Here is a 12716-nt window from a genome sequence, read left to right on the forward strand (position 1 = left end):
ATTTGGCTCTGAGCTTCCTGGTGATGGGAACCACGATGGCACAATACTTGATTATAGAATCTGCGTTATTCGTGTGGAAAACAAAACCCCTAACTCAACCCGATTCTATTTTCCCACTCTTTCACAGGGAAGGGCTCATAGTTTCCTTTCTGAAACCAACATGAGAAACAGATGTTTAAATATGTTGTTCAACAGTGTAAGGACAAGCAACCTGCACATCCTGCTGTGTTCTAGATTTCTGTTGACAGGAGTCAAATTTCATCTCCACTTGTCTTAGTTCTGTAAGTTAGTTTCTCCACTGCCCTACACTCAAGTCATAAAATATATTCAAATTGTAAAAATAAAAAATATGCACCCCCCCTATAATCTCGTAATTCAACTTTTAGGACCTTATTATAAAGAAATAGCTGTATACGTGGATATACGTTAAAGGAGGTTAATTTGAAAAACGCTTATAGGGGCGCCTGGGTGGCGCAGTCGGTTAAGCGTCCGACTTCAGCCAGGTCACGATCTCGCGGTCCGTGAGTTCGAACCCCGCGTCAGGCTCTGGGCTGATGGCTCGGAGCCTGGAGCCTGTTTCCCATTCTGTGTCTCCCTCTCTCTCTGCCCCTCCCCCGTTCATGCTCTGTCTCTCTCTGTCCCAAAAATAAAAAAAAACAAAAAACAAAAAAAAACGTTGAAAAATGCTTATAGTAGAGAAAACACAAAAGCCAAAGCATCAGTAGGGTGCTGGTTAAATAAAACATAGCATATTCAGTGAAAGGAATATTAAGCAGCTAAAGAAAGACTGAAGAATGAGGTCCCATATATATATGACTTTTGCCTCCTTCTGAAATAGTTTTAAAATCAACAGATAAGTGTAAAAATTAATACAAAGAATTCCCATATACCTTTCACCAATTTCTCCAAATGTTACCTTTTATCACACTTGTTTTATCATTTTCCCCGATATATTTTTCCAGCTTTTTATGGAGATATAGTTGAAATATAATATTGTGTAAGTTACCCAGATACAATTCTACAGTTCTAGAAAAGTACAATCCTATTTTTGGGTGTATGTACACACTCCTATTATAGAAAGCATGCATAGCAAACTGTTAACAGTGTGGGGAGACAGAGACTAGGGTCACTTTTATGCTTCTAAGCCACATTTCTACATTTGAATTTTAAAATCACATCAGGCATTACTTATTTTAATCAGAAAAATTAAAATTAAAAATTAAAGTGATTTAGAATGGCAGAAATGAACACCAGAGGGGGTCAGTGTTGTGATAATGTTCAGGCACATTCTTGTTCCTAGACTCCTGATGGGTCCATTTCTCATGTCCAGCAGCTTGTCCAGAACTCAGGACCTGTCTACCCTTTCAATGGTAGATTCAATGATAATGACCCTTCTATACTGTAAAACAAAGACAGTGAATTATAAACCTCCTTTTCTATAGGATATCAGAAACTGATAGATCTATGGTTACCATATATTAAAACAAATGCAGGAAAGAATGATTAAATGTTTCAAGGGCAACAAACATACTGATGAAGTTCCTGGAGCGTGACAAGTCCTTCCTCCATATTTTTGATGTCTACTTTTCTTTGCGATAGGAAGTTTTCTTTCCGACTAATAAATGCCATTTGTTTCTGATTCCTACCACGAAAAAACCAGAGTTAGCACATGTTGAAAGGTGAAATCGTCTTTTTTAACTCCTCAGCATGAGGGGACATTGCAATCACAAATAAGAATGTAGAATGTAGGCTGCCAAGTTTGGTTCATCAACTATTTACTGAACAAATTAGGAAAATAGAAACAAAGTCTTTTTGCTAGTGGTGGTGAAATCTAAACTCATGAAAATTCCTAAGCCGTGGAGAGAGCATGAACTGCTGTAGTCACCATAAAACCACAAGAACAGTTCTGTCCCTAGCACTCTGTCCCTCTGAGCAGGGGTGTCTCTTTTAATATATTTATCAATTCTACCATGTTCTTTTGTGAAAGGTGAAGGGGTCAGTTAGACCAACTTTAAATACTGGCTTTGCCTCTTTCTAGCAGTGTGACCCTGAAGGAAACTTCACCTGGAGATGAGCCTCAGTATCTCCATCCATAAAATAGGGATCATAATACCTATCTCAACAGCTATAAGGATTAAATGAGCTATAAAGTGCTCAATCCAGTGTGTGGGACTCATGAGGCACTTTGTAAAAAGTGGTTATATTTTTGTCTCCAATTTGCAGAGAGAATAATAGGAAGTACACAGTTTTGTTCAATTTCAGTTTTTTCCAGACATTGATAGGGGCATTCCTGTAACAGAAAGTGCTTTATATAAGCATCTCGTCTTCTTCAAAACTTCTATGGACTGAACTGTGTTCAGTCCCTGAAATTTGTGTGTTGAAGCCCTAACACCCAATGTGATGCTATTGGAAGGTGAGGCTTTTGTGAAGTGATGAGGTCACCTAATTAGATGAGGTCATGACGAAGAGGCTCCTTGTAAGAAGAGACACCAGGAAGTTTTTCTCCCTATTTCTAACATGTAAAAACACAGCAAGAAGGCAGCCTTGTGCAAGCCAGGAAAAAGGGCTTCTCACCAGAACCCAACCATGCTGGCACCCTGATATTGGATCTCCATTCTCTGGAACTGTGAGAAATAAATTTCCGTTGTTTAAACCACCCAGTCTATGGTGCTTAGTCATGGCAGCCCAAGCTGAAGACAAAAACCAATAACAATAGTAAATGTTTTAGTGTTACAATGATTTGTCATCAGCACATTATCAGTTCTACCATGCTATTTTATGAAAGGTGAAGGGGTCAGTTAGACCAGCTTTAAATACTGGCTTTACCTCTTTCTAGCAGTGTGACCTTGAAGGAAACTTTACCTGTAGATGAGTACTGATTAACTCAGTACTGATCTGGGGAAATTTTTTGCTGAAAAAAACTACTGAAAGCAGATTCTTGGTAGGTTATTCAGTTGAATGAGATACAATCATTGTAACTACTCTCTGCAGCTCACATGCTGCAATGACCATAAACTCAGTTTCACCTAAGTGTGCTTGGACACTGTAATTACACTTCTGTGTGATCTAGCTTTGTCTGTAGTAATGGATCATTACTTATAGAATTCATGCTTGCAAGATGTTATTCTGTATTTGTTAAGAAAATATTGGTGAATGCCCAGTATCTGCTAAGCAATGTACAAGGTCCTGGGGATGTAGCACTGAGTAAATACCCTGATCTGTTCATAGTTCAGTGGAAACAAGAGATTTATAGACTACTTATGACAATGTAGTGACTGATGAAAAGGAATGGCATCAGAGGGATGTTTCAGAAGGATCATTCTGGTGGAAGGAAGGTGAACAACTTAAGGGTGGTAAAGCAGAAAGTGGGGAGAACTTTGGAGGGACAAGCCAGTGCAAAGAAGCTGAAAGAGGTGACAAGAATGGAGTTGGAGAGAAGAATGGGATATATTTGAGAAATATCCAGGAGGTGGAATTGACAAGCCTTGGTACTTGAATGGAGTCCAACGGGTAGTAAAAGATAGGAATTTCCTTGAATAATTTCCCAGTCTCTGCATTAGGGGATTGCGTCAATGACCAAACCCTTCACAGAGTTAGGGAAGAGAAGGCAGAGCCAGTTTCTGATGAAGGTAGATCTCACAGTTTCTCTAAACAGTCTCATGGAGTAAAAGCAGGATTATTTTTTCAAGAATCTGATGTAGAAGAAAATATAATGCCCATGGTGTTTATGGATTTGATCTAACCCATATGAGGAAAGCATTACTCAGTGCATATACAGGCAGATGAGGAGTGTGTTTAGTTTTAGGTAAATATTTTAAAACTAGGATGAACTTAAGTAGAGAGTCACCATTTTTTTTTTACTGTAAATTTTTTACAATTTTTTTTTAATATATGAAATTTATTGTCAAATTGGTTCCCATACAACACCCAGTGCTCATCCCAAAAGATGCCCTCTTCAATGCCCATCACCTACCCTCCCCTCCCTCCCACCCCCCATCAACCCTCTGTTTGTTCTCAGTTTTTAAGAGTCTCTTATGCTTTGGCTCTCTCCCACTCTAACCTCTTTTTTTTTTTTCCTTCCCCTCCCCCATGGGTTTCTGTTAAGTTTCTCAGGATCCACATAAGAGTGAAACCATATGGTATCTGTCTTTCTCTGTATGGCTTATTTCACTTAGCATCACACTCTCCAGTTCCATCCATGTTGCTACAAAGGGCCATATTTCATTTTTTAGAGAGTCACCATTTTGATGCCAAGGAAAGCACCCCATAACCATAACATGTTGATTCATGTACAGATCATGGATAGAAACATACTCATTATAAGTGTTCTGTTTCTGTATAAAAACTTTCTCCTCCTCACTTAAGACAATCTTATATTGTCTGGTAAGAGTATGTAATTTCTCCCGTAGATCTTTGCTCTCTAAATGATTTTTGTGTAGTTTTTCAGCCATCTAGGAAAAAAAAAAGCAATTAGAGGACACATTTCCTTTGATGGGAGTCAGTCATGTGGCAACTCTAGAGCACTGGGTATGTTACTTAGCATACAATAACTATGCCATAAATGTTGAGTGATTTAATTCTATATCAAATATGCAGTTATATATTTTGGGGCCTCTCCTATAAATTATGACAAAAGTATAGAAAGGTAGTAGACACTGATGCAAAAACCACAGAGTAAATTATTCATATTGAAATAAGCATTGAGGTTAATAAACTGAGATCATTCAACAGGATCCATAAGTCCTTTTCCCAGAAGATAAATTACACTAGGGAAAAGAAAATGTAACACCAATAGAAGCTCTTGCTCAAAACCTCTTTGATGAGATACTAGGTCTGCTTCTTGTTAAATATTTCTATTCAAGGACAAAACTAACGTTTATTAGGGAACTTTCTATTCAAGAAGTTTGTGTTTAAAATGTCTCTATTGAATTGCTTCAAAAGAGGTAAGAAAGTTATGTTTAGTAGGAGTGATGGGCTGAGTAGTTCACAATAACCTTTTGGCTGAGTATTACTAGAATAGCTGGATGAAAAAATATCTTAGAAGTGTTGAAGAACTAACAAGATAATGACTAATTCTACAAGAAATCAAGAATCCAGAGTAGAGGGCACCGGGGTGGCTTAGTTGGTTAAGCATCTGAATCTTGATTTTGGCTCGGGTCATGATTCCACAGTCATGGGATCGAGTCCTGCATTATTGGGCTCTGTGATGGGTGTAAAGCTTTCTTAGGATTTTCTCTCCTTGTTCCTCTTCCCCTCCCCTGCTCTCTCTCTCTCTCTCAAAAAAAAAAAAAAAATCCAGAGTAGTAAATCTAGCACTGAAAACTCCTTTTACCCTAAGGACATTGATTGATAGGAAAGAAACCACTTGGAAATGGAATTTTAGTTCTCTTACCTGACAAGAGGGACAAAAATCAACAGAGTTCATCCAGGTATTGAGTTTGATAAATCTTCTACCACTTTAACCTGTGGTCTCAAAAAGCTTCATGCTCTGGAGAAGGGTAAATTGGAAGCTAATAAGCCATGGCCCAGCCTAATTTTGATCACCAGGGAACCTAAGGGTGCATTAAAGTGGTTTGGGACTGGTAATACCCCAGCCATCTGACGGAAGTGAATTAAAGTCTGTTCCTGGAAAAGATATGATCATCCTAAGCTTCAAATTGTTTTTACAAACTTCCCCCCCCCCCCCAAATACAATGTCTGGTATACAGTTTTCTACTAGGAACAGAAGGAAATAAGACAGCATGAAAAAAAAATTGGCAGAAGCAAAAGACTACAGAAACAAACCTATAAAAACATCAGATAGTGAGTGGAATTAGGTACTGAACTATACAAATATTGTGTTTACTATAATCAAAGAAATGTTCGACATACTTGAAAATTATGGCAAGGAATTGAAATAGACAATGCAGATTTGAAAATTACCAATTTAAAAAATTCAATAACCAAAATTAACAGCTGAAATAAGACCATCCTGCCCAGAATACAACAGGAGGAGACAAAAGATAGAAAACACGAAAGAGAGGGTAAAAAAATATAGAGGATGTGTTTATTAGCACAAATAATTGTATACACACACGTGCATACATATATATACAATTGGAGTCTCAGACAAAGAGGAAAGGGAATGAAATATGTGAGCAGATAACGGCTAAGAATTTTGCAGAACTTGCAAAATACAGCAGTTTACAGATTTAAGCAGCCCAATAAATCCCAAAGCAGGAGAAATAAAAAGAAAATGTGGACATATGATAGTGAAAGTGAATAAGTCAAAGGGAACAAAGAAGACCTAAAGTAAATGAGGTACACCACTTTCATGGATTGGAAGCCTTGATATTGTAAGAATGTGACATTCTCCCCAAACTGATCTATAGATATAATGCAACCCCAGTCCAAATGCAAACAGGTTTTTTTGGCAGGACTTGACAGACTGACAGAAATTCAAAGGGCCAAGAACAGTGAAAGCAATCTTGAAGAACAAAGTGGAAGGATTTATACTGCTAACTATAAAGGCTTATGTTAAAAGCTGCTAATTAAGAAAGTCTGGTTTTAATGTGAGGGGAGACAAGCCCAAAGGAACACAATAGAGAGTCCACAGATCTACACACATATTTACAATGTATTTATGATCTGCCGTTGATTTATGACAAACTTACCATTACAGTATAGTGCAGGAAAAGATGTTCTTTTCATTAAATGGTGCTAGATAATCTTATGGAAAAATATGAACCTTGACCACCATCTCACAGCATGCGCACACACACACACCCACACACACACACACACACACAGATTCCAGATGGCTTGTAGTCCTAAATGCAAAAGGGCAAACAATAAATCTTCTAGAAGATCATGAAATAGTATCTTCATGACAAAGGACATAAAAACCAAAAAGGAAAAGATTGATAAACTGTACTTCATTGCAACTAATAAATTATACCCATCAAAAGATATGTATGTACATAAGGATTGTACATTTATAGCGTGTGTACTGTTCTGTGTGTAATATCTTATAATAAAAAAATTAAAATAAAGTTACAATAGAATTTCATCACTGAACTTGTCTCCTACACCTCATGAGAATTAAGATTGGCTGCCACCGAGAGTCCAGTGGAAATAGTAAATGGGTCAGAGCCCTGATCCCTTTGAAGCAGTCACTGACTTGAACTCATGGAATTTGGCTGACGGCTACGGATTAAAGCGAAACCCCTTTGCATTTGCCCTTTGAGCAAGTAAGCCATGCCAGTGTAGGGGTCCTGGATTTTCCAGACAGTTGGGGGCCTGCAAACTACAGAGCTATCATCTGAAGCCTGCCTGGCAGCTTCAGGAAATAAACGGAAAGGAAAAAGGAATCCTTTGCCCAGAGAATGAAAGACAACTTTAAAAACCAACCAACTGACCACCCAGCCAACCTACCAACCTTGTCTAGTTTCTGTCTTTCAGAATCTTCACAACTAAAGAATCAGAGTAGGTCTAACCTGGAGGGAAGCTGTCCCTAAGGCCATTAGCTCATAACCAAATGGAAAGAATGTAATCAGTTCAAATCATTCTTATGGAAGAGACCCACCGTGTACTGTTTTATATTCTATTTGTCACGCAATAATATATTATGAGCTATTACTTAATCAAGGCTCTTTTGTTGGACTTTAATTGTATCTTCCCCCTAATTTTTCAATTATTATAAGGAATGCTTTACTGAATACCTTGTGGATAAATTTTGGTTTATACCTGTAATTAAGTACTTATGATATTTCTTTTAACCAAAATTTAAAATGTCTAGAGAATTCTCCTGGATGCTAATCTGACTCAAATATTTCACTACTTACTAAGCACAGTATGGGTTGCTAGACTTTACAGGTACCACACAACAGCAAGAGGGTCTCATTTTTTTCTAAATAATTCGGATGAAAAATACCCATTGATCTGGATATTTCTAATGTATTATAACCATAACCACATGAAAAGTTACCAAACAAAGATTCACTTTCACATAGACAACATTTGCTCTTTCATATATTTAAAATATTTGGGGAGGGAATAAAAATCTTTAAATCAATTACTGCAAACGATCATGATTATTATATTATATTATATATATAATACATAATATATATTATAATATATATTATTATATTATCATTATTATATCATGAAAAAATCTACTTTTGGAAAATTTCACATTTCTCAAATATATTTAAAATATTAACTAAAAATAAAAACTAATAATAATCTAAAAGGCGTAATTTCCATCTTCCTACCTGCTTTATCTTCTGCAAAATTTCATCTTTTTCAACACTAGATGAATCTTCCAGTTTTTCCTTGTTATTCATAAAAAAATGCCTATGATCAAAGGAAGCCAAACAGATTCATATAAGGGCATGTTTTCCAGTAAAGCCACATTTATTTATGACTCCAGAAACTTCCAGTCCCCATCTTCCTATACAACATATTTATGGGTATATTCACGAAACTAAGCAAAAAAATTTTTTACTCGTTTGATGAATTAATACTTCCTTTATTTATTAAGAAGTAATTATTAAACACTTGTCCTCTGCAGGTATTATAGGTACTAGAGATACAGCACAGGTGAAGTCCCTGCCCTCATGGAAATTACACTCTAGTGAAGTAGAATATAAGCAAGTTATCAAAATAACAATAATAACAATTATTATTATTATTTCAGATAGTGTTAAGTGCTTTAAAGAACACAAAGTAGGGTGAAGGACAGAGAAATCCTGAGAGTGAGGGTATTATTGTAGATGGGTGGTAATGGAAGGCTTCTTGAGATGATCTGTGAAAGACCTGAATGATGAAAAGGAGCCAGATAGGTGAAGATCTGAAGAAAGAGCTTTTCGTGTAGAAGGAACAGTCAGTGATAATATCTTGAGGCAAGAACAAGTTTTGGGTATTTGGTGAAGAGACAATTATGAGAAAGTTGGAGAGGCAGACAGAGACTAGATCACGTAGGGTCTCAAGGACAAAGGAGAAGTTCAGATATCATTGTGAAGGGAACCAGGGGAGAATTTAAGCAGAGGAGAGACATGAACTGATTTACATCTTGTAAAGATGACTGTGGCTACTTAGTGGAGAAAGACAGCAATACAGGAAGACAGACTATGTAGAAGGCTACAGCAGTGGTCAAGAAGAGAAAAGAGTGGTTCAGACTAAAGTTGAAGTGGTGGAAGTAGTGAGAAATAGTTGGATCTGCCTTTGGATTTGGCTGGAGGTGGGGTTAGGGTTAGGTAGTGAGGAAAACAGGATTGATGCATGATTCCTAGGTTTTTGGCTAGAGTAACCAGGTAAATGGCGATATGGAAGACTGACGGAAGAGCTGTTTCAAGGAGGTGGGAAATTAAGAGTTCCGTTTAGGACGTGTTATATTTGAGATATCTAACAGATATCCTTCAAACGGAGAGGTCAAATATGCTGGAGAGGTCAAATATGCATTTAGAACTCTGTGCTGGGTATTTAATCTGCGAGTCATTGGGGTACAGAAGGTATATAACACCATAAGACTGGATCAAATCATGTATGGAGAGTATGAATAGAGAAGGGCTGAGAACTCCAAAATTTAGAGCCAGAGAGAAGAACTGGAACAAATAAAGGGCCCTAAAAAGGGGCAGTTTAGTGCGTGACATAAGAAAATATGATGTTTGGGAGGCCAAGGGAAGAAAGTATTTCAAGAAGGTGGAAATGTGTCAAATTCCATTAAGAATTCAAGAACTTTAAGGAATAGGCTCAATCATTAACGTTTGGCAGTACAGGTCATTGGTAATCAGGAAAATCTTGAAGTCATTTCAACCCTTCTAAAAAAGCATCTATAATTTTCATAGCCTTCACTGCAATGTTAAGTGTATACTCAGGGTCACAAATTGGATACCATTTATATACAACATTTAGTTTCCAACTTCCTGTGTGCTGAAAACTAGCCGAATGGTGAAGAAAGACCATACTCGGTTAGAAATGTAAGCACAGGATTTGCCTTTATTATGCAAACACATCATGCTGGACATCAATAATAATAATGAATAAGGTTTAAACTAATCAATGCTTCCTGTGGACTTGTGGAGCATTTATGTTCTCTTAACTGTCCACACACAGAATTTTAACTCATGTTTGAGTGATTTGTTTTTCCTCAATATTTGGACCTCAAAACATGTAACAAGCTTGGAAATTAAAGACTTTATGGGGGAAAAATAAAGTTTATTAATAGGAAGATGAGTTTGTGCAAATTATTTTAGTTTATTGTATAATTTATTCTTAAAGAATCTTATGGACTATTATAAAACAACTCTGTTTGACTCTTCAAATCCACCAACCAAGATTTAGGTGCCTTTTCTCACTTCCATAAATTGAGTAAATGAACTAAAGAAGAAAACAGAAAGAACGTAAGAATTTTCTTTTAATTTGCTTGGTAGTAAAGAAAAAAGGTATAGTTTTATTAGTAACAAAGGGGGTAACTGAAATCTTCAATCACCAAATTAACCAAATGCACTTTTCCTCACAGAGATTCCATATGAATGAAAACTCTTGAAAAGCTGGGATAAAAAAAAAATGATAAGCCATTAAAAGTAGAAGATCAGGGGCGCCTGGGTGGCTCAGTCGGTTAAGCGGCCGACTTCAGCTCAGGTCACGATCTCGTGGTCCGTGAGTTCGAGCCCCGTGTCGGGCTCTGGGCTGATGGCTCAGAGCCTGGAGCCTGTTTCCGATTCTGTGTCTCCCTCTCTCTCTGCCCCTCCCCCGTTCATGCTCTGTCTCTCTCTGTCTCAAAAATAAATAAACGTTAAAAAAAAAAAAAGTTAAAAAAAAAAAAGTAGAAGATCAATGAATCCCCATTTCATTCTTGAATGTATATTTAAAACAAATTAGCTAACATGAAGACTACTTATCAATAAAACTTCATCAGTATAGCAAGTTTTTAAATCATAACTCCTAGAAATAACTGAAGACCTGATCTGTATCTTCCTCTATGATTATTTGCCTAGTTTTTCTTCAAAATATGCATGAACTAAAACTATTGAATCACTTTCAAAGAAAAAGATTTTTTTATTCTGAGTTTTAGTTGTAGTATGACTCAAGCTTTTATACTTCTTTTTAAAAAATTATTTACTTTTAAGTAAACTCTTTGCCCAACATGGACTCAAACTCACAACCCCAAGATCAAGAGTCACAGGCTCCACTGACTGAACCAGCCAGGCACCCCAAGATTTTATATTTTTAAATCTGGTACTGAGTGCAAAGATTATTGCCTATTTTATGGCCTGATGATGGTAGAATAGCACTATACTGTTGGCAACCGCTGTTTTAGAAAACATATAAATCACAAAACATTTAATCCTACATAGTAATAAGCTATATTATAATGAGATTACACATGGGAAGTTACTTGCCTTTTGGGGAACCTACTAAGTCCAAAATTTGTCTTTTAAACTGCCAGCAGAATCTAGGGGAAGGCCTGGAAGCCATATTTGTACTACAAGACCCCACTCTTCCTGGTCAGAGCTGAGCCAAACACCTTCTGATGGGAAAAATCTGGGAATTCTCCTGGGAGAAGTCTGTGGGCCAATCTCTAAAGATAGATGGACCTGTGACAGGTAACCTTTGAGGGTTTGGAATGGCCATGTTTAGCCATGGGCCCCCCAAGGAGAGAACATAGTATGTAGAGAATGAAACATGGTTCCCAAAAGGAAGCAGAGACTGTTCCTTGGGATGGACAGATTTCCTTAAGTTTATGGTTCTAGTCCCATGGGTTTTGCCCTGAAATATCCTTGTATTTTTTTCAATAAGTTCTGTAAGTCCCCCTTGACTAAGAACCACAACTATCATAGCAAGGGTAGGTGAACCTACAGGAGGTTCCACTAATGCCTTCCCCTGGGTGCATATTTGTTTGTAGGGAATCAGGAACTAAAGTGAGGACAATTCATACAGGATTGTATCCTCCTCAATTTTTTCTCTTGATCATGTGGAAGACTGGTTAATTTCCAAACGAAGAGGTGGTTTTATAAAGCTGACAATTGCAAATTTTAGTAAATTAAGAGAATATAGTTCTCAATCTAATATTAAAAAAATTTTTTTAATGAAAAAATATAACATCTAGAAATGTTTTAGTAAAAATAAAGCATTGAACTTACATTTTATCCTCCAGGATCTTACAGGATTTCTTCATTTCTTCAACCTCTTGTTCCCAATGCCTTATTGATTCTTGTAGTTGTGCTATCTCTAAATTGTGATCACTAAGAACCTATTGATAATTCAATAAAATTATGGTATTCAATTGTCACCAAATGATTCATGGAAGTGTTCAATTCATTAAATATTCATGTATCACTTATTCAACTTTTACATTGGGGGTACCTTTAGCTAAGATAAAAAGCAATCATTAAAATTATTTATTCACAGAACAAACTTGGACAGAAATAATTCTGAAATCATCATAAAAAACCCTACAGTTTTGGAGAGAGAGCAACCAAATATAGCAACAAGAATATGAAAACTATAAAAACAACTTTTAAGACATGAATTCATTTTGGCTACCTTTTAAAATAAGTCTTAACAAATCTGTATTTTCATAATCATTTTCAAAATATTCCAGGGCATTAGAATGAGTATTATTTAAAAAAAAAAAAAAAGTAAAAACAAATTACCTTAACTGACAAATATGCTCAGGTTAAGAGAAGTTTTCTTAATATTAATCAGTATTTTGGAAATGTAACAGCTGG

At 36.5% G+C, this 12716-nt stretch overlaps 1 protein-coding gene across 2 annotated transcripts in view; it reads right to left on the reverse strand.

Annotated features, from left to right (window-relative positions):
* The window catches only part of CCDC175 (coiled-coil domain containing 175), a 75271-nt gene that overhangs the window by 42246 nt on the left and 20309 nt on the right, over window positions 1-12716 (reverse strand). For both annotated transcript variants that reach the window (XM_053889469.1, XM_053889468.1), the window contains 4 exons: window positions 12129-12238; window positions 8256-8337; window positions 4315-4451; window positions 1532-1642 (listed from right to left, as the gene is read on the reverse strand). In XM_053889469.1, coding sequence (XP_053745444.1) covers window positions 1532-1642; window positions 4315-4451; window positions 8256-8337; window positions 12129-12238 — 440 coding nt within the window. The remainder of the gene's footprint in view (window positions 1-1531; window positions 1643-4314; window positions 4452-8255; window positions 8338-12128; window positions 12239-12716) is intronic.

Source organism: Panthera pardus, unplaced genomic scaffold (genome assembly GCF_024362965.1).
Source record: "Panthera pardus isolate Hobbes unplaced genomic scaffold, ASM2436296v1 HiC_scaffold_24, whole genome shotgun sequence".
Taxonomy (NCBI): domain Eukaryota; kingdom Metazoa; phylum Chordata; class Mammalia; order Carnivora; family Felidae; genus Panthera; species Panthera pardus.